Source organism: Gymnoscopelus microlampas, assembly GCF_963454915.1.
Source record: "Gymnoscopelus microlampas genome assembly, chromosome: 9".
Classification (NCBI taxonomy): Eukaryota; Metazoa; Chordata; class Actinopteri; order Myctophiformes; family Myctophidae; genus Gymnoscopelus; species Gymnoscopelus microlampas.
The window spans coordinates 22620471-22643830 of NC_139946.1; the positions used below are offsets into that span (position 1 = coordinate 22620471).

General features: G+C 39.8%; 2 protein-coding genes across 2 annotated transcripts in view; both read left to right on the forward strand.

Annotated features, from left to right (window-relative positions):
• The first annotated feature begins 7706 nt into the window (after positions 1-7706).
• On the forward strand, positions 7707-10435 carry LOC311052114 (claudin-1-like). The gene is made up of 4 exons (XM_084066926.1): positions 7707-8155; positions 8512-8676; positions 8940-9018; positions 9516-10435. The coding sequence occupies exons 1-4, from the start codon at positions 7945-7947 to the stop codon at positions 9685-9687; spliced, it is 627 nt and encodes a 208-aa protein (XP_083923052.1). The 5' UTR covers positions 7707-7944; the 3' UTR covers positions 9688-10435.
• A 9984-nt stretch (positions 10436-20419) lies between these two features.
• The window catches only part of p3h2 (prolyl 3-hydroxylase 2), a 76106-nt gene continuing 73165 nt past the window's right edge, over positions 20420-23360 (forward strand). Inside the window, exon 1 of the mRNA XM_084067733.1 lies at positions 20420-21140. Coding sequence (XP_083923859.1) covers positions 20712-21140 — 429 coding nt within the window. The 5' untranslated portion in view covers positions 20420-20711. The remainder of the gene's footprint in view (positions 21141-23360) is intronic.

Sequence of the window (23360 nt, forward strand, 5' to 3'; positions counted from 1 at the left end):
ACAGATCCCTGGTGGAGAGCTTCATAGGGTGGTGTGACAGCTATCACCTCCAGTTCAACATATAGGAAAGAACAAGGCGCAAGAAGAGGCCCCCACCTCCCATCACCACATGAGGGGAGATGTTGGATACCTACAAGTTCCTGGGAGTAACTGTAATGGACTGACAGCACTGAGGCCTGAAGGGACTGACCTATAGGCTGCTCTTCTTGGGGAGGCTCCTCAGGTCCTTCAATGCATGCAACAGGCTGCTGCAGATGTTCTACCAATCGGTGTAGTAGTCAGTGTCTCTTCTTTGCTGTAGCAGGCTGTAGTCGTGACATCAACACAAGGGAAGCCAACAAACTGAACAAGCTGGGTGAGGAAGGATATCTCTATTGCTGGAATTGAACTGGACAGTCTGGAGGTGGTTGTGGAGAGGAGGAGGAAGAAACTGAAAGATATCCTGGAGATCCCCACCCATGCCGTCTGACTCAGAGCTACAGAAGATGAGGAGCATTCAGCCGCAGACTCATCCCTCCTCGGCACACCACCAAGTGCCATAGTCAATCATTTGTGACATATAGCTATCATGCTTCACAACCAAGCCTTACATCCATATGACCTGTACTCGGTTATTGTTTTTTTTTTACTAGGGACTCCTGCACATGGACTCTGCACACTAGGATGTACATGCCAAACATTGACGTTATTAATTAATATAAGATATTTTTTTTGTTTACAAGTACATAATGGTATATTCATTCAGATACCCATTGTTGACAGATGGCTGATAGACTGTATATTCTGCTGATAGACTAATAGTAGGCCTAATATAAGTCTAATAAGTCTCCTCACTGAAAGCAGCATTGCTTTTTCTGTAGGCATTGGATGTCTTGCTCAGAAGATCCACAAGATGGCACCCTCTTCATATCTTTTCCAATTAGCCACTGTAGAATATAACAGACTAGACCACGGCAGTAGAGAAGGGTAAACACAGACCTGTATTGGCTTTTTGTTTAATGATTTGGGAAATAGTCTGAAATAAGGTAAAGTGTAGGCTTACATGATTTGAAGTGAACATGAGGTGCCCAGAGCCAGACATTTCGGGTGCTCACTCATCCTGTATCTCCACACACACACACACACACACACACACACACACACACACACACACACACACACACACACACACACACACACACACACACACACACACACACAGCATGAATCTAAATAACATACTAAAACAACTTGGCTGTGGACCACATGACAACACAGGCTACATGTAAATATAGACAGCCTACGTGTCGTACGTGAACAAGTAACCAACATCTGGATAACATTTCCTGCATCTACTACCAGTAACTGTGCTGCTATGTGCTTTCGCTTTCACTTTCCAAATTTCATTGGTAACAATCCTCCTGGAGACAATAACACACATGAAATACTCCGCATGCTCACTAGACACCATCCCCACCACATTCCTGAAGGAGGTTCTAGAAACCATTGACCCATCCATTTTATCAATTTTAAACTGAGAAAGTAGTTTCTAATCAACTGATTTCATTTATGCAGTAGACCACTGCATTTGAATTAAGAGATTAGAGCTCTGGGTTCGGTATCAAGGATGTGGCACTGGACTGGCTTAGCTCATACCTTACGGGCCAGAGCTTTGCCGTCGTAATCGGAGAGGCCTCCTCCTCTCGGGCCCCCTTTCACATCCAGGGTCCCACAGGGATCAATCCTAGGCCCACTGTTGTTCTCTATCTACTACACATGCTTCCCATTGGTAACATTATTCGCACCCATGACATAAACTTTCAATGCTATGCTGAATATGTCACGCCTTCTGGCCTGTCTCTCCGACATCAAGCACTGGATGACCCAACATTTCCTTCAGCTAAATTAGTCAAAATCAGAGATCATTTTATTTGCCCCCCTAGCTCAACCCTCTCCCTCTACTCACAACTTGGTTCCCTTTCCACAAATGTCACACCTGCAGCCCGTAATCTGGGTGTGATTTTTGACTCCGACCTCACATTTAACAGACAAGTATTGGACAACAGTTGTCCAATCCTGTTACTTTCAGTTGAGGAACATTGCGAAAATCAAGTCATTCCTGTCAGCCCCCGACCTCGAAAAGGTAATTCATGCCCTCATTTCATCACGCCTTGATTACTGCAACTCCTTCTACTCCGGCCTTAGCAAGAAAGTCATATCCCGCCCAGTGGCGCGGGAAGGGGGGGGGGGGGCTATGGGGGCTGCAGCCCCCCTGGTGGTGGGAAGCAAAACATTTGTTTTGTAAATTAAAAAAATACGTATCATTTTTAAAGTCTATACACCCACATATATATTAAAACAATTATGTAACTTTGGGGAATAAAATGTGGGGAAAAAACGGGGGGGGGGAATTGATAAAAATCACCTGTGAGCTCCAGGAGCTCCAGATTTCTTTGATATTCTGTCCCCTCATAAGCCGAAGCGCATCCTTAGATCCTCAGATAAGGCCCCCCTGAAGGTCCATCATAAAACTAACTTTGTTAACCTGGGCACCGTGGCTGTGGAACGCACTGCCAGTGCAGCTAACGCACCATCCGTGCCTCTGTTTAAGTCACTTCTGAAAACATACCTCGACACCAACTGTTTTTCCTAATTGTTTTATATATGATTGTGCACACCCTAATTATGTGATGTTTTTGCTATATAATCTGTTTTGTACATACAGTATATTCATGCTGTATATTCAAGTGCACAGAGACCCCTTGGGGTGATGTTGCACTATAAATAAAAATAAACTGAACTGAACTGAACTAATGTTATTTGTTTAATCAAACTGTTTAGTTTTTTTGCTTTGTTGTCTGTTGTTTTTAACATTGCTATGTGCAGCACTTTGGAACTTTGTTTGGAAAGGTGCTATACAAATGAAATTCATTATCATTATCATTATCATTATACCGCATACCGTAAAGGAATATCAGAAAGTAATACTGAAATCTACTCAGGATTCTCTCCATGACACAATCTGCCCTCCCACTGTAGGCACTAATTTAATTCTCCAGGGATTTTGTGGTGACAGCTTGCTTTCTGTTTACCAATTCTGTTGAAAATAACTGATTATGATACTCATCAACAATGTGACTGACAGACACACAAGTTTTACACAGTAAAAGTAGTTCTGTTTGTACACTCTCAGAGTGAAATTAACACTCAGGATTTTACTGTTCACTTCCCAGTGTACAGACTATGTAGGAGATGTCTGTCTCATAGAACTGGGGAATGCTCCAGACTCTTTGGTGTGCTGCTACAGTATGCAGAGAATGTTCTTGTGTGTGATAAGGCTTTGACACTTTCCGTAAATGACAAGATGCTGATGCCCTCTAAATTGTGTGTGTGTGTGTGTGTGTGTGTGTGTGTGTGTGTGTGTGTGTGTGTGTGTGTGTGTGTGTGTGTGTGTGTGTGTGTGTGTGTGTGTGTGTGTGTGTGTGTGTGTGTGTGTGTGTGTGCGTGCGAGCGTGGGGGGGGGGTCTCCAGATGACAGTGAAGTGACAATGGAAGACCTTTTTATATATATTTAAGAAAAAAAGAAAGAAAAAAAATATGATTATTTTGGGGGGTCACGGCCTGAAAAGGTTGAGAACGTGTCTTGCTGCAGCTTATGCCTCATTGCACATTTATACATACTTTGTTTTCTCTCTGCCCTTATTATGTTATGCTGTTGGGCTTGTTATTGTACTTTTCATTAGTGTCATTAGTGTATGTTGTTGTAGCACAGTCATTTGAGGACCTCACAAACATGGATTTCGCTTCCTGTATGAGTAGTGATGAATAATCCTTCTTGATTCTCTTGATAAGAATGCCACATTCCAATTTTGGGATGGTTCCTACATACCGACTGACCGACCGACTGACCTACCTACAAAACCTTCTTCAGACATTTAATATCTCTGTCTGTCTATCCACAACACAACACAATTAAAACCATTTTATGGTCTTAAATTGCATTTTGTATATTGTATGTTGGATATTTTGTCAAACACCAAAAGTTCTTCAATGGTGATAAGGCTCATCTGCAGTGATTATGGGGGTTGCACACAGTGGGGGACAAGTGCATAAGAAGGTCTGAACAGGAATGAATGTTTAAACTGACCCGAAGAAGATCCATTGCAGATCGAAAGGTTGTCAAGCTTTTTAAAAAAAGTTGCTTTTGCCATATAGTTGATGTGCGGGCTCTACCTTCCTAAATACATTGCTTTGTATCATTTTTACACGTCTTCATCTCAGACAGATGGTAATGACTACACTGGGTGTTGTTAAATAATGGGTGGGTGTGTATGCTGACCAGGAATTGATGTCATAGAGCCCATTGGGCTAATGACATTGTGGCCATTCCTATCCCCAGTACATGAATCACAGGAAGAAAGCTGATTGTGTGCACTTTGCTAGAGGCCACTACAACCACAACCCTTCAGTGACCTCTTCCCTCCTTTTCTATGACATACTACTACTACAACCACAGATCGACAGGTGCATCAGAGAGAGAGAGAGAGAGAGAGAGAGAGAGAGAGAGAGAGAGAGAGAGAGAGAGAGAGAGAGAGAGAGAGAGAGAGAGAGAGAGAGAGAGAGAGAGAGAGAGAGAGAGAGAGAGAGAGAGAGAGAGAGAGAGAGAGAGAGAGAGATGTACACTTGGACACTTGGATGTAGCCTACTTATGCATGCATATCAAGCTTATGTTTAGTTGGTGCATACCATCAGGTTTGATCAGTTCTGTGTCAAGAGCTTGGAAGAAATATTTGCAAAAATGTTTTTCTTCATAATGCATATGCTGTGCATAGCAGGTAATGACAGGATATGGATCTGTATACAGATTGTAGATAATTTCACCAATAATCATAATTATATTAAGGCGTTTTACACCCACATTATCGTGGTATAAGAATGGTAAACAAGTTTACGGCCCACACTCTCTTACGTTATTGTTTGTTATTAACAAACGAACAGGCTATGCAGGTCACTTGGTCAGTCGGTTGACTGACTGTCCCTCCATTACTTTCCTGTCTCTCCATTGTTACACACCTTATTGAGAGAGAGTGGCCCTTACTGATTTGACCTCTTCTCTAGGACTACTCTTGGGCCAGTTTTTTCCATTTGGCATCTAAAAGTCTTATGGATGGAATACTTTGAAACTTGCTGAGCACATTCATGGTGAACCTTATAGCCTCTATTCTAGTCTAGTACCACCCCTTTTTAATTAAGGTACTTCTTCTGCTGCTTCTGCTGTTGTTTACAATAATATGTTGACCACCACCTCAATTCTGATGAAAATTACATTTTCCTTTTCTATTTTCTTTATTTCTAGCCCTGAGAGCACAGAGCTCTAAGGATGGCAACATCCGTTTAATGTAGATGAAGTTAGCGTTTTTATTTATTTTTGGATTAAAACAGGGTTGCATCTTTGTAGATAGACTATTGCATGAAGTGGGACCAGGAACCCATACAATTAAGGCACCTTTGACATTTATAAATCTCAATTATATAATTGATACTATTTACAATCATTCTCAAGTTTGTGTAAGGTTTTGTTTGAGTTGCATAACCCCATTTTTATTTACTTAAAACAAACCAGCACCTGTTTCTTACACTTGATAACAAGTGTAATGATCTGCCTGTAGACATGAAGTTATGAATCAGTCCTCACAAAGAGGGGAGTAGGCTGTTTTTACAATCTTGTGGAAGAACCGAGAGCTGTTTTTGATCAGCTGCTAACCAGAATAGGAGGAGAATTTTGCTCTCCAGCCTTACCTGTGCATCCCACTGGTATTCCGGCATGTCATCATGTTCATCTGCTTTTTAAAATACATTAATTAAGGGTGTAAGGATCTTAGGCTATCAGGAAGATCAAATGTGGTTGGGTTTAACCTCTTAAGCCATTAAGACATGAGGCCGATTCTTTAAATGCCTTCTAAATCAGTAGTTCTCAAAGTGTTAAGGACCCCCAGAATGATATGTATTTGGCCATGGACCCCCACCTGATTTTGTTTTGTGCCAGGGACCCCCAGAAGAGAAGTTTAAATTAAAAAATTATTCAAATCTTTTTCAAACACTTTCAAGATTTTTCAAAAATATACCCCCAATCCAACCCTTGATGCTGAGTGACAAACATATAGGCACTGGGTCCCATTCAGTCTTTGATTTGACTCGGCTGGGGATCAAACCTCGACCTCCCAGTCTCAAGGCGGACACTCTAACCATAAGGCTAGTTACTAAGCTGGTGATTTAACCTAAAATCTTAGTCCATTTTACAGTAGTATAGACAAAAACAAAATAGTTGCAGTGAAGTAGCCTAACAGTGGGACAGGACAAATTACCAGTAAGTGTTTTGATTGAGGCTTATTTCAGGAAAGGGTGGGGGACTGATCCCAAAAGGCAAATCCCCTGTGTTTACAAACCCCATGACCAAATATGGTATGATTTGATATGTGTGTGGATTAAAATAAAACATTGTACTGTAGATTAGAGCAGAAAGATCAGCACACCAAATAACTCCCATGGAGGGATTTTTATTTAATGCCGTGGGGTGACATTTTGAGCAGCAAGCTCTCCTCAGACTTCTTATTTTTCTTATTGGATTAAATATAATCACATAAACAAAATTGTGATGGTGTATTTTTGGGCAATCGAATGCTAATTTAGGATGGCTCTTCCCTTGTTTAGATGAAAGACTTCCTGTTTTGTTGTTAGCTACTTTCCCCCTTGTATTCTAGATCCTGATTTGAACCTAGTAGCCGAACTTTGGCCTACTGTTAGGCTACTGTAACCCAGTGGTTCTCAACCTGTAGGTCAGGACCCCCAGGGGGGTCCCCATATGATTTTGGGGGGTCCCCAGATGACAATGAAAGTGAACATTTTAGGACTTTAAGACCTTTTTTCAATGCCTAAAAAAAAGACCATTATTGTATCAAAACCTAATCAACAGACTAAAAACTGGTCAAACATTGGCCAAATTGTCAAATAATATAAGAAAGAGGCAAATATTTTGAAAATAGCCGATCTACAAGCTTGTAGTTTGGCTTTTTTTTTTTTTTTTTTTTACAATATTTATCAAGTCAAACTAAATAATGCTTCAACTCCTACATTCCAAGAGCTTGTCAGGGTGGGGGGTCCCCAGTTCAAATATGATTCTTTTGGAGGGTCACAGCCTGTAAAGGTTGAGAACCACTGCTGTATCCAAACAATTTTATTTTAGCAATATTTTATTATTATCATCATTTCATTGACAGCATCCATATTTTTCCAAATGTATAGACCTGCTCGTCCCTCTGTAAATGCTAAAATATATGTGAGTGTGAATTTAATTATGAATACTGCCCGCGCGCGCGCGCACACACACAGATCCGCTATTCTCACTACTTATTCAACTTTTTTCAAATGTATTTATGGAAAATGTTCGATGTTTTCCCATTTGATTTATGAAATAAAACGTCGTTATTGTTTTAAATTGATAAAATACATAGTTATTTATTTTTAAATGTAGGAAACGGAAAAAGGGGGATATTTACTCGCAACCCACAAAAATCGGTCAGCGACCCACAAATGGGTCCCGACCTAATGTTTGGGAAACTGCTCTAGAAAGACTACCTCTCCTCCTAAGAAAATGTATCATCATCAAATCCCGGAGATGTCATGTGTGTGACTGTGACGTCGGAACCTCCCCCTCGCCTCGTCTTGGAGTTAAAAGTGAGAGCGCAACGCAACCCAGCTGGATGATAACGGTTGTTTAGCCAGAAGAACCGAGGTTCAAGTTCAACATATTTATTAGCCTGCCCTACAAGAAGACCACGTAGACCACGTCAGTCAGAGACGATTGACTCCTACTATAGGCTACTAAGCTGGTTAACGGTCGCTCATTTTTCATTCTTGATCTTTTTCATTTTAATTTATTTATTTAAGTGTTAAATCTTGGATACCATGGCGAGCTCAGCACTGCAACTCATGGGCTTCGTGCTGTCACTGGGAGGTCTGGGCGCCACTATTGCCGCTACTTGCATGGTGACATGGAAGAGGTTAGAGAGCAACACCTCTGTGAGACAGACCTACCAGGGCTTATGGATGACCTGCTCTGGGTTTAACAACAGAGAGACCAGCTGCGAATTGCACGAGTCACTCTTTGACCTGCCAAGTAAGTATAGGCTAATGTCTGATCTTGGATTTGGAAGTATTTTAATTAACCTCATGCATCACTAAAATTATGTTTGTTGTTAGTTATTCAACATGAACAGTCAAGGCAAATATTTTATTTATATTGCACTTAAGGTGATATCTGCCTATAGCCTAGTCTACCTGGCAAAGATTGCAACATAGAAAACGTCTGAAAATATTTGTTTTTAACTGTACCTCATAATCAGTCTCAGCAAGAGAGAGAAAGGAAGAATAGAATGAGAGAGTGGATGAATGATGGCATCTGTCCTAACCTAAAACTAAATAAAATAAAATCCTCCCTGTGATGGCACAACTGACACCCTCTCTCACCTGTAGTTGAGGTCCAGGTGACCAGAGCTGTGATGATGTTCAGTATCTTCCTGGCCTCTGTGGGTGTGCTGGTGTCCACAGTGGGGATGAAATGCACTCGCTTCCTTGATGGGAGTGACAAGACCAAAAATTCTGTGGCCATGGCTGGAGGAATCATGTTCATGCTTTCAGGTAGGTTCAAGCATACTGTAGTGTAGACATCATGGAGAACTAGGTGAGACAAAGATCTCCACCCAAAGTAAGAAGAGAAAAAAAGCCCTTTGATAATTTCATGCTGGTCAAAAATGATATGCTTTGTGTAACTGGCAGTAGTTTTACAGATTCTGTTGAATAAAGAAATCACACAATCAACTAACAAGAGTAAAGTTTCTATTTATCGAGGAAGTTTTAAGGTTTTTAAACAATTCAATAATTAACTTTACATTGTCTTCCAGGTGTCTTGACTTTGGCCATAACCTCCTGGTATGTTAGAAAGATCGTCCAGACCTTCTATGGAGCACACCATAACAATAGGTACAGAATATAAACACACACTTGCACATGCATTATGAACTGTAGTATACTGTATATAACAGATTAAGATACAAATAATGTGTTATGTACAACATGTGCAAATACATACTGTAACACACGTATGCTTACACGTACATTGCACGTACGCACACACACACACGCACACGCACACGCACACGCACACGCACACACACACACACACACACAGATGAGATGATTGTGTGAACTTAATTTCTTTAATCTTACACATACTCAGGTATGTGCATGTACAGGAGCCTATACACACATGATTGACCTCTATACCTCTATTGCTGCATGGTGTTTAATTCTGACATCTGCGTGTGTGTGTGTGTGTGTGTGTGTGTGTGTGTGTGTGTGTGTGTGTGTGTGTGTGTGTGTGTGTGTGTGTGTGTGTGTGTGTGTGTGTGTGTGTGTGTGTGTGTGTGTGTGTGTGTGTGTGCGTGCGTGCGTGCATGCGCGCCATATTGCTCCTGCAGATATGAGTTTGGCAATGCGGTGTTTACTAGCTGGGCCGGTGCAGTCCTCATGATGACTGGAGGTGTTTTCCTGAGCTGTCGGAGATGCTCTCGTTCCAGGCCATTAGTGAACCTCCCCAAACTCCGGCCTAAACTCCAGCCAACCCTCAACTCTGGTACTGACTATGTCTAGGAAAGAGGTCAGAAGAGAAGCCAAGAGAGACGTTAGTACAACCACATCCAGACCCAGCCTGTGTGTTCTGCGTGGTTCTTCAGTGATAATGTAATTTCCCACTGTGGGATCAAATACAGTAATACATATATTACTAACGCAGCTACTGCAACTTCACATTACAATCAGTGGAGTTTTTATAAATGTTTTGCTTTTTGATCCACGTGATGGATCAACAGTAAAACAGACGATTAATTCAGACGCTTGTTTATGTGGTTCATCAGTAACAGAAAAGTATTATTGTGAGAAGAGCTGGTTTATACCAACCGGTGCCTTGTGTTTCATTTCCAGTCGAAGGGCCATTAAAGGAGTCTACAGTATTTGTAGAATCATACAGCATTGTACAGTATTCTATTGCTGGAGGTTTGCAGTGCATTTGTCCTGTTTACACACCTTCACCTTCTGTATGAATAAAAAAGCAGCATATGTCACTCACTCTGTACGGATATCAGTAAGGATAGGTTTCATCAGGTTACAGTACACAGTGGAGAGCACACTGTACTGTATGCAGTAAGGATTTGAGTTCCTCATTTTACAGTATGCCTTGTTTATATTGTTGTACTTAGTTAATTGTTGTATATTATCAGTTTCCTCATTTGTCAGATTGATTTTTATCATGTGTGCGGACCTTTGTACAGCAGAGTTTAAAAGTTGCTTTTATATATTTTTGAAAATAATAAAATTAAATGTTGACATTGTTTTTATTGTTGTTTTGTGCAACCTTGTTTTTATTATCTTAATCTACTTTCAACAGCAAAATACGTTTTTTTCTTTTCTTTGTTAAGAGGTAACATACAAATTATACTTCCAGAATAATATTTTTTAATTCTTCAGACTGAGGGCATGTTGTTACACCAATGATGTCATATGTACCTTTTTATCTTGTGGATTAAACTCTGACATTACTTAAATAATTTCAGTAGAGATGACACTCATCAGATGTTAAATTGCTCTTTTATACTAAAAAACACATACATTCCTCCCTTCTTCCCTGAATTATTATCCCTTCTGCCATGCCCTAAACAAGAGCTTAACTCTCCTTACCTTAATCCTCCTGTCTTGTGCTAGCCCTCAAGCTTCATCATTATGATCAGAGGGATTTTGTGATAACACTGGCTCAGAGCATTGCACATATCCCTTCAGAAAATATAAGATGTGTAGCCAAGGCTGAGAGTCAAGGACAATCATCACCGCAGCCATAATCTCAATCTTCACACTGCTGCTGCGACCGCGGTCAGGCAAGCAATACCAGGTTATCAGCCACAACATCAGACTTTGTTTTATTAATTGATTGACATTACAAGCAGCCACTACTGGTTGCTTGTAATGTTAGTGACCCGGGAGTATACTCTTCTACTAAGCGTTCGTTATAAGTTTCTCTGCTTGAAAATAAAAATAAAAATAAAAGATACCGGTACTTTAAAAAGTATGACTCATCACTGTAAATATCACTCTGTCATTGATACAAATTGAAAAATCTACACATTTCCATGGTATCAGAAATGATAATAAAGAGCTTTATGTCGCTAGACTATTCAGTAGTATTACATTTCCCATAATGCCTTGAACCCGGTTACATTAAGAATAATTTGGAAGGTGTTTATTGGGGAAAAAAGAGAAAAGTGACAGTGTTTTTGTAAAGTAATTAACAGAGTTTGTGGGCACTTTTTAATTAACTTGGTTACTGTTAAAGCTGGATTCAGCAATGATATTATTTCCGCCAAACATTTCAATAGAGAGACACTCGGAATTATGGTTTATGTAACAGCACAGTGTAAGGAACCAACACTTTCCAAATGTGCTAGTTTTCACCAGTAAATGTATTATGTTAAGCTAAAAAAGAAGGCAGTAACCATTCATTGGCAATTTAGGCTATGAGAGGGTGTTGCTAACCGCATAGGCCTACTGTTACAATATAAAAGTAAAGAAAATTGCACTTGCCCGCCAAGACGCATAAAGTCGTTCTATTGAAAAAATTAGGCACGCTGTTTTAGGCACCTTAACATAGCTTTGTGATGATCATCGTCACTCGTCACTCATAGGAGAAGTATGTTGATGTAACATCATTCCAAAAAACATCACATCTATCCGCCCTGACGATGGGATTTTCAGAAAAACACCTCTAACTCAGTTGCTGTTTTTTTGCATTGAAAACCACTGTTTTCAGCGGGCCCTAGGCCCTAAATGGCGGATCGCGGTTAGAATTTTGTTGTTCCTCTGAATACACAGATCCCTCCGCCTACTCCGCCTTTAATACCTTGGCGGGTGATGTGTGTTAATGATGACCTTCCATGTACTACTTCAGTGAATTATTTCCTTAACTGCAAACGTGCTTTGTTTTTCTTCACTGATAAGGAAGTGCTACAAGAGAGTTGAAGACCCTGTGAGGTGGTGATGAGGACTGGCTGCAGGCTTTACGTGTTCTAAAGAAGAGGTATCGATGGGGGGTTGGCAGCCACCTTTATGGATTGGTCTGTATGAGATTATTAGAATCTTTATTATCTGACCACATCGAGACAAGATAACAATAACCCAGCCTTGCAATTCAGAAATTCTGTGCGTGGTGGGAGGGGTGAGGCAGTTAAAAATATATAATTATATGAGGAAATTACCTAATATTTCTTCATGTAGCCTATGTTTTTCCTTTTCTCTCAGAGGCCTTTTCTTAATCAGATATTTGTCATTTATTGTTCTTCCACTCCTACGTATGATAATTCCTCACAACCAACATGCGGCATATAACATTGAATATATCATAATACATAGCCACCATTTACTATATCATACCTACTTTGCCATCATCATCATTCGTTCCATAATTCAGGTATGCATGTCTTTCAGAATATGATGAGAAATGACAAGTCTTGCTATTGATCAACATGGTTGGATATCAATTTCTCCAGACTAAAGCACACATATCCAACTGTAAGTCAGTCAATACAGAAGGAATCACAACTTTTATTCTTTGTCATGACATTTTTGTCTTTTTTACACGTATGCAATGTTTTGGGAGGATGATTAAGAGATAGGAAGTGAAGCTATGGAGCAATGTGATTGGGTGTGTCTGGGTCATTCGGTCATGAAGTCAGAATGGTCAAAACTGACTGGTTTAAACAGGGCTTGGTCAGCATGCACTGATAAATATGTCAGTCATGTGCACATGAAAATCCCCAGTCTTACTTTAACTCTGAGAGTGCAGAAATTGACCTAGAAATGGTCAGAGTTTAATTCTGAACTATTAGGCAGACGGTTAAATTTACACTGAGGATTTTATACTATGTAGAGGAGCAGTGGTGGAAGAAGTCCTCAGATTTTTTTGCTCAAGTAAAAGTAGCAATACCACAATTTAGAAATACTTTGTTACAAGCAAAAGTCCTGTATTCAAAACTTTACTTGAGTAAAAGTATAAATATAATTGCATAAGAATTGCATAAAAATATACTTAACCGCTTAAACGCTTACCCAGCCATAAGCACCAAAACATTATTACAGGCCCATCCATCCCCCACTTCGTAAAACCACTTAAATTGTATATGCCTTCTATAGTTGACCCGGGACCCGGGACCCGGGACCCAGGGTTCTGTACTTGGCGCCCTCCTTTTTCCCTCAACACCAAATTTCTTGGTCAAAAATAGCTGATCTAGAAGCTCACAATGCATTGTGTTTCTTTTTACACATTGTGAGCTGGTAGATTCATGTTGTTTAAGTACCAAACTTTAATGAACTCATTATGCAGAATGGCCCATTTCACAATTATATAATTGGATTGTAATTAGTAATTACATGATTATATGATTGTATGTGCTGCTAACATAACCTTTCTTTTGTATTAGTATCATAATGTATCAGTTAATGTATGTTTTGTATTCATCTAAATCCGTCAAATAATTGTAGTTGAGTAAAAAGTACATTATTTGACAGATTTTATATATTATTTGACCAAAGATACTCATTCAATGTAAAAGCACATACTGTATGTACTGTAGGTACAGAAGTACAGCATCTGAATCAATGTACTTACTCTCCACCTCTGTAGAAGAGTTACGTTCACTTTAATAGTCTACCCCGTGATAATAAAAGTGGGGGGAAAAAAACACTTTGTGAGATGGCAGTGAGCAGCACAATAGTATTGTTAATCTTTCAATAGAGGATAGCACAATATAATTGTTAATCTTTCATTAGAGGTTCTTAAGCCATTTTTCCACAGCATATTCCCTCGAATCGACCGTAACCCTCAATGAAAGATTCCTGAAACGCTGAGACGTTTCCTTCCTTTCTTAGCTGGATAAATATTCACTGACACCTGTTACCAGAACTGGGAGTGCATTTCAGAGAATAACTTCACGGGAAAAGGTGTGCGGGAATGTCTACTGTACTCTCTGTTGTCTCTCAGCCAACGTGTCTGTCCTGAGTTGTATGTTTTGGAAAGGCAGGAGGAATTGGCTGTCCTGCATAATTCTGAGAGGAGGTCTGTTCCAAAATGAGATATTCACTGTTGTAGGAAAGGTGCATTCTTAAAATGTCTTTTAAACATTATTTTAAAATGTTTGAAACAAAATTAAACAGATTATGTTACTTTATAACGGTAATTTAAGTGAGAAGTTTTATCTATTTTCAAATGGTAAAAGATTATGTTTTGGTAATTATGTTCCCCCAAAATGTCTACTTAGTAGTAAATAAAACTTTGTCATCACAATACAACAACACCTTGAGAAACGAACTCACACTTACAGTAAGTATACAAAAAGTAGCAGCTTAAGAAATGACTTATTTTCCTCTGATGATAAATGAATGATAAACTTCCGTTAATAGTTCCCAGTGGGCCAATAGAACTATGCACACACTTCCCTCCCTCTGTCTCCCGCCACCCATTCCTGGATACTCATTCCAAATGTGAAAGTAAAACAGAAAGGGGGCAAAATGATAAGAAAACAAGCATCGATTTTTATTAAATCTATTCAGAAAACCTGATAAAAAACCTCCCATCATGATAATAGATCTAAAGATATTCACAATCTACCTGACAATGTCAGCTTACCTTTTTATGAGGCTCTATAAAGAACATTGAACTATGAAAATGTCATCACATTGATACCTTCACGGTAGTACTTTCTAAAGTTCTCAAGTTCTTTCTGGATGGAAATGATAACAGGCTGTTGTAAATCTTCTCAAGTGTTGCTTACCCACTCCCTTCTTCCCAGCTCCATTAAAGAAACCAAAATACTTCACACATTGTGAAGCCAGATGAAAACCGCAAAGGGCACATGAATTTGTGTTGCATACACACTCGCTGAAATAGACAGCGCAATATATCACCTATGGTTAGAAATAACAAAGATGTACAATATCAAGCTTATCAACATGCTGGCCAGGGGTGTCATCTGAGTACATCAGCATATAGGTCATCTACTCACACAAATGAAATCCCACACAGAAATGAGGAAAAGCATTATCTTGTTAAGGCCTGTTTACAAATCATATGCCACATTCTCTAAACATGTACTGTAGATGGGTAGAACTTACACTTAGGTCATTTATTTGAACTATTTCAACTGGCCAGGATATTTTGACCGTTTTATGTTCATCTTATGACAAGGCAATTAATCACCGGAAATACTAGTGATTTCATACAGTAGGCTACATCTACACATGCAAACAAACACACATGCGTATCCTACATAGACTTGTGTGATGTCTTACAGACCGGGGCGGGCACAGAATGTACTGAATGTACACAGCATCCTTCAGGTTAATCACACATGTTCTATTTAAAGTTCCAGCCAGTACAGATCAGCCCAGGGATATATAGTCCTGATAAACATATTGTAAAGCAGACACATTATATTACGTTATACTATAAAGCAAACACGTTATATCATTTGTTTTATCAACCTTATAACATTTAAAGTTTGTGCTATGCATCTATAGTTTCTCAACAACATCCTCTTGCACACTCACATAAAACACTCAAACCTGCCTGCAGTGTCCATCAATGGTGTAAAGTAACTAGTATATTAAGTACTGTACTTAAGTACAATTTTGAGGTCTTTTTACTACGGAGTATTTCCAATTTTCAATACATTTACTTCTACTCCACTACATCTCTGGGGAAAATATTGTACTTTTACTCCACTACAGTTATTTGAAAACTTTAGTTACTAGTTACTTTTTAGATTTAGATTTTTATTATACATTAACCACTTTAGCTCTATATATATTTTTAGATTATTTGAAAATAGCCGATCTACAAGCTCACAACGCGTCGCATAGATCTGCTATTTTCATACATTTTATACACATGAAAACTTGTGAAATGGGACATTGTGCATAATGAGTACTTTTACTTTTGGTACTTTAAGTACATTGTCATGCCAATACTTTTGTACTTTTACTTGTAACTGCATTGCAGTATCGATACTTTTACTTAAGTAAAGGTTTTGAGTACTTTCTCCACCAGTGCTGTCCATTCCAGGACATTGCCTTTCTCGGTTGGTCAGTGACCGGGAGAGGGAGTGGTAAAGGGCAGTTAGGGTGGTAAAGGAAAGTGGTCAACCATTTCTCTCACCTTTTATTATGTAAATCGCCTGAAGATAGCCTGGCAGTAGCTTGTAGCTATTATTAGACTCATACTAAATAAAGTTGGCATCACTGTCAATAGGCTGGACTGGGCTTGTAATGCCATAAACCAACATAAACCACATAAACCAACTTTATTTATATAGTATGAATCTAATAATAGCTACTGCCTCCCAGGCTATTTTCAGCCTATTTAGTCATGAAGCCTACTTACAGTTGAGAGTATTGACTGCCCTCTGCTGTTGAGATGCAATTACACTGCTCCCTATGACCTTGTACTCACATTGGCAGTGACAACAAGACAAAGTTGCCAACTTAGTGTAACCCAATAGTAGCTGGGTTACACTGAGCAACATGGAACGAGAGTGAGTGACTTCATGCGCTACATATTCGGACATAATGGTCAACCATGACCACTCAATATGGTCATGGTTGACATGGACCTCCTTATATGGATCCTTATATGATTTTTATTTATTTATGTTTATAAATATCTTTATTATCTTTATTTTGTATTCTTTCGGCGGTATATGTTTATTTAAAGTTATTCGCGTTACTCCCTCCGAGTACTAATCACCACACAGTAATTAAAGTTAGCAAGCTTCTTATACTGTCCTCTGGGCTAAGGATAGTGTAACAACATCTTAATGTGTCAAAAAACAACTCAATAATATTAACTTCTTACAATTGTTTGAGCCTGATGTCATGATGACACTGTTTGTTTGGGTCTGATGTCATTCTGTCACAGTCAGCATAACAAACACACACCATATCTGGGTGTAGCTGCAGTGAGAACTCTATATATGGTTATGTCTGAGCCATAGTGAACTGTAGTATATGGTAATGTCTGAGTTATAGTGACGGGGGCCCATGGCGTAGTGGTCCACCGACCGCATTACCAATTAGGCAATTTTGATATAGGATATGTATTTGTTTATTATTATTCATTCATTCAAGAATTCATATACTGTGTAGCAGCAGCAGCAGCACAAGCAGCAGCGTGTGACAATAATGTTCCTTGTGAAACACAAGTACCACAGTTCAAATATACTTCCATCATGTCTCACATGTCTCCTCTCACCCCCCTTGGTGTTCCTGGCTCTCTGTCTCCTATATCTAAATAAAGCATAAAATTACAAAATTAACAAAAAGTAAAATAAAAATAAAACTATTGGATGGTGACTGGTGGCTCAGCCAGTGCACTGGCCATAATGCTCTGTGTAAGTTGCTTGGACAGTTTGAATATGGCTCCCCTCAAACCTCATGTCTCTCCTCTCACTTTCTTAAATTTCCTCTCTCTACACTCCTCTCTAAATAAAGCATGAAATGCCAAAAGTAAATTAAATGAATAAACAAAATTACTGTACTGTATGTCACTGCTAAAGAAACCCATCCACTCCTCTTTACCTCCCACTAACAGCATCCAGTCAGTACTGATTCTCTGTCACATGTCACCTTTCTGTTGTTCTCTGACACAGAGAGGGTTCTGATTTCTGTGTTTGTTTCCAATATGAGTTCACACACATTCGATGAGAAGGTATGTTCTTCCTCCATGAGAGTCATTTACTGCAAAAGTGTCCTTTTCAAGAATCGTCTCTTGTCCTGTTCCTCCTCAATTCCTCCTGGAGTGTGATCGCGTCTTCATCTTGTTTGTCAAGTCTTAATTCTTCTACTCTGCAGAGGAATCTGACCTCTTCCTGAACATCCTCCATCTTCTCTCGTTGTTCATGTCTTCATTCCTGTTCCCCTCAGAGACAAATGTTTGTGACAAAGCATCTTTCTTCACCTTTCTCATCATTTGGATTCTCTCCTCCCATTTCTTCCTCTCTTCCTTTAATGCTGCAATTGCCTGGTAGTTCCTTTTCTCGTGGGCTTCCACTTGCTCCAGCCGCTTTTCCATTCTCATCTCTCTGGTCTTCCTCTCTTCCTCCGAGTCTTTCATCTTCTCTTCTAGCAAGAGGAGCCTTTCAATCAGTTTGTCTTTTGTCTCATCCCATTCAGCCATGAGGGTGATGTTCTCTTGTCCTGTCTTGTCTCTTTTCTGCATATAAAAGTTACCAAACACAAGTGTTGCTGCCGATGACACGACACCAACGGCGAGAACAACATGAATACTGAAGACATCAGTCATTTGTAAAAGGTTTGATGCCTCAAATAAGACTATGGCTGCCGGTGTAAGTACTAATGGGCCATTGCAGCTCTGACAGTTATTTATATCCCCAAACTCTCCCAAATTGGTGCGTCACAGCTGCACACTGACTGGACAGAGTATTTTGTGACGTGGCTATGGTATTAGAGATAAACACTTCTTGGTCACGTTTTGGGGTGTCTATCTGTGGCTAATCTTGCAAACCACTTCAGCGTTAAATTTCATTTGCATGCTGCCAGAAGGCAACCTTGATTCTCAAATATTTTTCGGTCAGCGAGAACTGTCATCTATCTAGTAATGCATGGAAACTTTGTATGTGTGTGTCTTGTCTGTCTGTCTGTCTGTCTGTCTGTCTGTCTGTCTGTCTGTCTGTCTGTCTGTCTGTCTGTCTGTCTGTCTGCCTGCCTGTCTGTCTGTCTGTCTGTCTGTCTGTCAGGCCTACTAGGTACTGCATTAGGTACTCGACAACAGGTATTCTATAACCGGGTGGGGCATGCGTTCCCGACTTGCATTGTTCCCTAGATACACAAAACCTGTGTGTGTCTGTGTGTGCCTGTCTCGCTCATACCTCGAGCACCATCTGAGTGACCGTCTGTCCCATCTACCAGTGACATCATCGATGGGGAATCCAAGCTAATAGAAACTGCACGCGTTCTATTCCTGGAAAGTTGCAATGCAATATTAGAAGCAATTGTTCCCGCGTTAATAAAAATCGAAATCAAAAATTTGAAATCTTGTTGGAGAAAAAAAATCCTGCCTACCAATGATGTCACTGGTAGACGGGTTTCTGGACTGTCCACAGCCCTCCTCTGAGACACAGACCAAGTAGAAAAAAATGGTAGCATTTTATCATGAGTATTAGTGAGGACCTATATTATATGAAGATAGGTTGAAAATGGGTGAAGTCGTCCTTTAAGTCATAAGACCTGGTACTGACACGCAAAATAGGGCCCACTGTGTACCTCAAAGAAGAAGGAAGTTGCAAAACTTTCCAAGAAACTTCGTGAAAAGGAGGCCATTGCACATGTGCTAAGATTCTGCAGGAACCATGCCAGAAGCTGGTTTCTGGCCATGCGCATCACCTTTGCAGCGGGTCATAACAGCAAAAGGGTGCTCTACTAAGTACTACAGACACTTTTTTGATCCTGCAGTAGTCATTGAAAGTGTCATTTTGTGTTGAATTTGGAGAAACCACTTGTAGGCCTAATATGTGTTGAGTTGAGCTATTTAAATTGATCTTGTTTGATGTGTTTATTGAAACAGCTGACAGGGCTTATGAATTTTGCCAATAAACATAATTTGTAATTTCATTCATTCAATTCATCATACTGGATTATCAATATCATGAGCATATTCACTTTGGTGAAGCTTGTTAGTCTACAAGGAGTCATGTTTGGTGTTCCGAAATTGTTTATTTGTCCCATATATTTTTCTTTCTTTTTTGTATTGCTGTATTTGTAAATGCTGCCTGTCTGTGATCAGTGCTGAGAATATAAGGATATAGATGCCTTGTTTTTGACAGCCTCAAGAGGGAGACAGTGCCCATGTAAATGGAGTGGTTGCCTATCAAGTAGCCTAGTAGTCTACTGAGCACTTTTAGGCTATGATGATATATGACAAATGTCCATTAAAGTCGGCTATTGAAGATTATTTTTACCCATTCATTCTGTTGACAAAAAAGCAAATCTACAAGCTTTACAAAACATTACAAGCTTGTTGATTGGTTATTTAACTCAATGTAACTATTTGTCGAGGAAGATTAGCCTTCTCGGGGCGCTTGTGTTTCCCATGACCTTAACACCGTCGCAAACATTAGCCTACTTTTTGTGTCGTCGTAGTTGCCAATGCCATAGAAATTAACATTTTGGCAACCGACACCGTCGTACCACGGAGTATAATTGGGCTTTAATGGACATTCACGTCTTCGAGGGGGAGGAGTTAGCGGAGAGAGAGTGGGGGTCATTTACAAAATGTGTGTCCCAGACAAACACGATCCAATGTCCTCCTCTCCGCCAGTGCGCTCCTCTCTCTGCCGTCCTGAACACACGAGCGATCCTCCTCCGGCGCGTTTTTAAATGGACTGTAATCAAACGCTCGCTGCATTGCTTCGGTGACGGACAGCCGCTCCGTCTGGACTCTACAAGTCGCTCCTAGGTGTCAAAGACGACTTGGAATAACAGCGAGCGCTGGTGCGCCAAAGAAACAAGAACGTATGACATAGATAGATGTCAAGTATAGACTGTCGCCAGTCTAAAAAAACATGGATGTAAACTTTTCACAATGTGGAGCCCTGGTGGCAACGGTCCTGGCTTTCTTATTGTCCTGTTGTTGTTGTTCGGCTGATGTCCTGGAACCATACGATCTTCTTTATGACACCGCGGTCCAGTCCTTCTACAACAACGACTATGAGAGCGTGGTGCGCTCCATGGAGGCAGCGCTCCACAGTTACGCGGAGGTCCGCCGGACCAAGGTACGATGTCGGCTGCAGTGCCAGGACCAGCATCCCTTCGACCAGGACACCGTCTCGGACCTGCGGTTCTTCTCCGTGGTCCTCCAGAGGTCCGCCTGCATGGACGCGTGCATCGAGGACCGAGTCGGGACGCAGTCCATGCATAAGGTCAGCGAGGATGTCGTTCAGGATTTCCAGAGACGAATCCCCTACAACTTTCTCCAACAGGCTTATCAAAAGGTAAGGCGAGGTGACAGTGGTGATTGGCTACTGGCCAACTTTACCTGTAAAGTAACTAAGTACATGTACTCGCAAGTACTGTACTGTACGGTATTTTTTTTCACTTTACTGGAGTATTTAATATTTTCTGTACTTTTACTTCTACTCCACTACATCTTGGAGGCAAATGCACTTTTACTCCACTACAAATACAATTATTTGACAACTGTGCTAGTTACTTTGTAGATTTTGATTATTATTACAAAACATACATTTCGGCCATTTGAAAATAGCTGATCTACAAGCTCACAATGCATCATGATGCCACGCATTGTGAGCTTGTAGATCTGATATTTTAAGTAAAACATTGAAGTAGGATACTTTTTCCACCACTGCTACTGGCCAAACATATTTTGAATAGGCTGAAAATAAGCTACAGGGAGCAAAATGTGAACAACATGCTACTGAATATTTAAGCTTTTAAGGGAAAACAGAATGCTGTATTCTAGTCTTTAGAAATTCCAATTTCAATGGTATTTTGAGGTCAAGACCCACATCCCAGATTCCTCCATAGCCTGCTTTACAATCAAATGACATTGATTTACAACTTGTTTTAGATCAACCGGCCATTCAAGCCTTCTTTGGCCAGCGGGGAATGTTTATTGCTGCTCTCTGGTCTAAATCAGTGGCTCTCATAGTGGGGTCCAGTCAGAGACCCTCAGGATTCCTTGAAGGGGTTGGGGTTCCAAATGGTTTCATTTTGTACGCTCTTTAGGGGTCCAGGCCGGGGTCCTTTGAAATATAAAAGTTTGAGAACCACTGGTCCTCTTGTAATAACCTGTCCACGCTGCATTCAGCTGGACCTGCTCTGTTGCTTGGCAACGATAAAAGCTGCTTCGCACATCTCATCATAACCAGTGATGGAAGAAGTACTCACATTTGTTACTTAAGTAAAAGTATCAATACTTAGATGTAGAAATACCAAAGTACCAAAATTAAAGTACTCATTATGCAGAATGTCCAATGTCATGTTCCAAGTCTTAAAATGTATAAAAATCATTTGAAAATAGCAGCTCTACAAACTCACAATGCGTGACTTTGTATATATATATATATAGGGCTGAAGCGGTTATTGTATGTTTTATTTATTTATAATAATCTAAATCTTAAAAGTTACTAATTACTAAAGTTTTCAAATAATTGTAGTGAAGTAAAAGTACAACATTTGCCTCTGAGATGTAGTGGAGTAGAAATAAAATCATAGCAAATTGGAAATTCTCCAATAAAGTAAAAATACCTCAAAATTGTACTTAAGTACAGTACTTGAGTAAATGCACTTAGTTACTTTACACCTCTGATCAGAGCACATTCCATATTTCATTCATAAGTTTCATATACCGGTAGGCATGGGCACCCTACTACAGGTAGTTTTTCATTGAACACATCTGTTCACTTGTTTTCCATTTCAGAGAATTTCATGCTTTGTCTTTTATGGCCTTCTGTGTGTGCCATGCTAAGCTTCAGCAAATGTTTGTGGTCTTTTCTGTTTTGGTACAGTTATTTCTTAATTCCCTCCTAACTCTTTCCACATTTACAGTGGCGCTACCTCACCTTGTCGAACAGCAGACCATGTTTGAAAAGAATGACACAGTGACAGAATCAGTGATTATCTCTTGGGATGTAGTCAGAGGTGGAAGAAGTACTCAGATTATACTTAAGTAAAAGTAGCAATACACAACATAAAAATGTTGTGGTATTGTGGGCTTTTACTTTAAAAGGACTTACATCAACATATACTTACAGTACCAAAGTAAAAGTAGTCAAATGTTTCCAAATATTGGTCAAACCTTTTCAAAAATAGCAGATCTACAAGCTCTCAACGCTTTGCGATGCAACGTTTGACCTTGTAGATGGGCTATAGAATAGGTATGATTTGCATGAATAATCTAAATCTAGAAAGTAACTAGTATCTAAAGTTGTCAAGTTATTGTGGTGGTGTAAAAAGTAGAATATTTGCCTCTGAGATGTAGTGGAGTAGTAGAATTATAAAGTATATCGGAAAATGGAAATACTCAAGTAAAGTAAAAGTACCTCAACATTGTACTTTAGTACAGTACTTGAGTAAACTTACAGTTACTTTTCACCACTGGATGTAGTCGGGTAGATAAAAGGAGGCTATAGCCTATTGTTCAATGAATGAGACTTTGTTTGATCTGGTAAACCGTCAATTACCCTTATTAC

What these genes read in the sequence shown, in the direction of transcription:
- LOC311052114 (XM_084066926.1), top strand. Translation starts at nt 7,945, where the DNA reads ATGGCGAGCTCAGCACTGCAACTCATGGGCTTCGTGCTGTCACTGGGA. An exon ending in GTCACTCTTTGACCTGCCAA is followed by an intron (nt 8,156 to 8,511) that starts GTAAGTATAGGC and finishes TCTCACCTGTAG; the next exon opens with TTGAGGTCCAGGTGACCAGA. An exon ending in GGAGCACACCATAACAATAG is followed by an intron (nt 9,019 to 9,515) that starts GTACAGAATATA and finishes TTGCTCCTGCAG; the next exon opens with ATATGAGTTTGGCAATGCGG.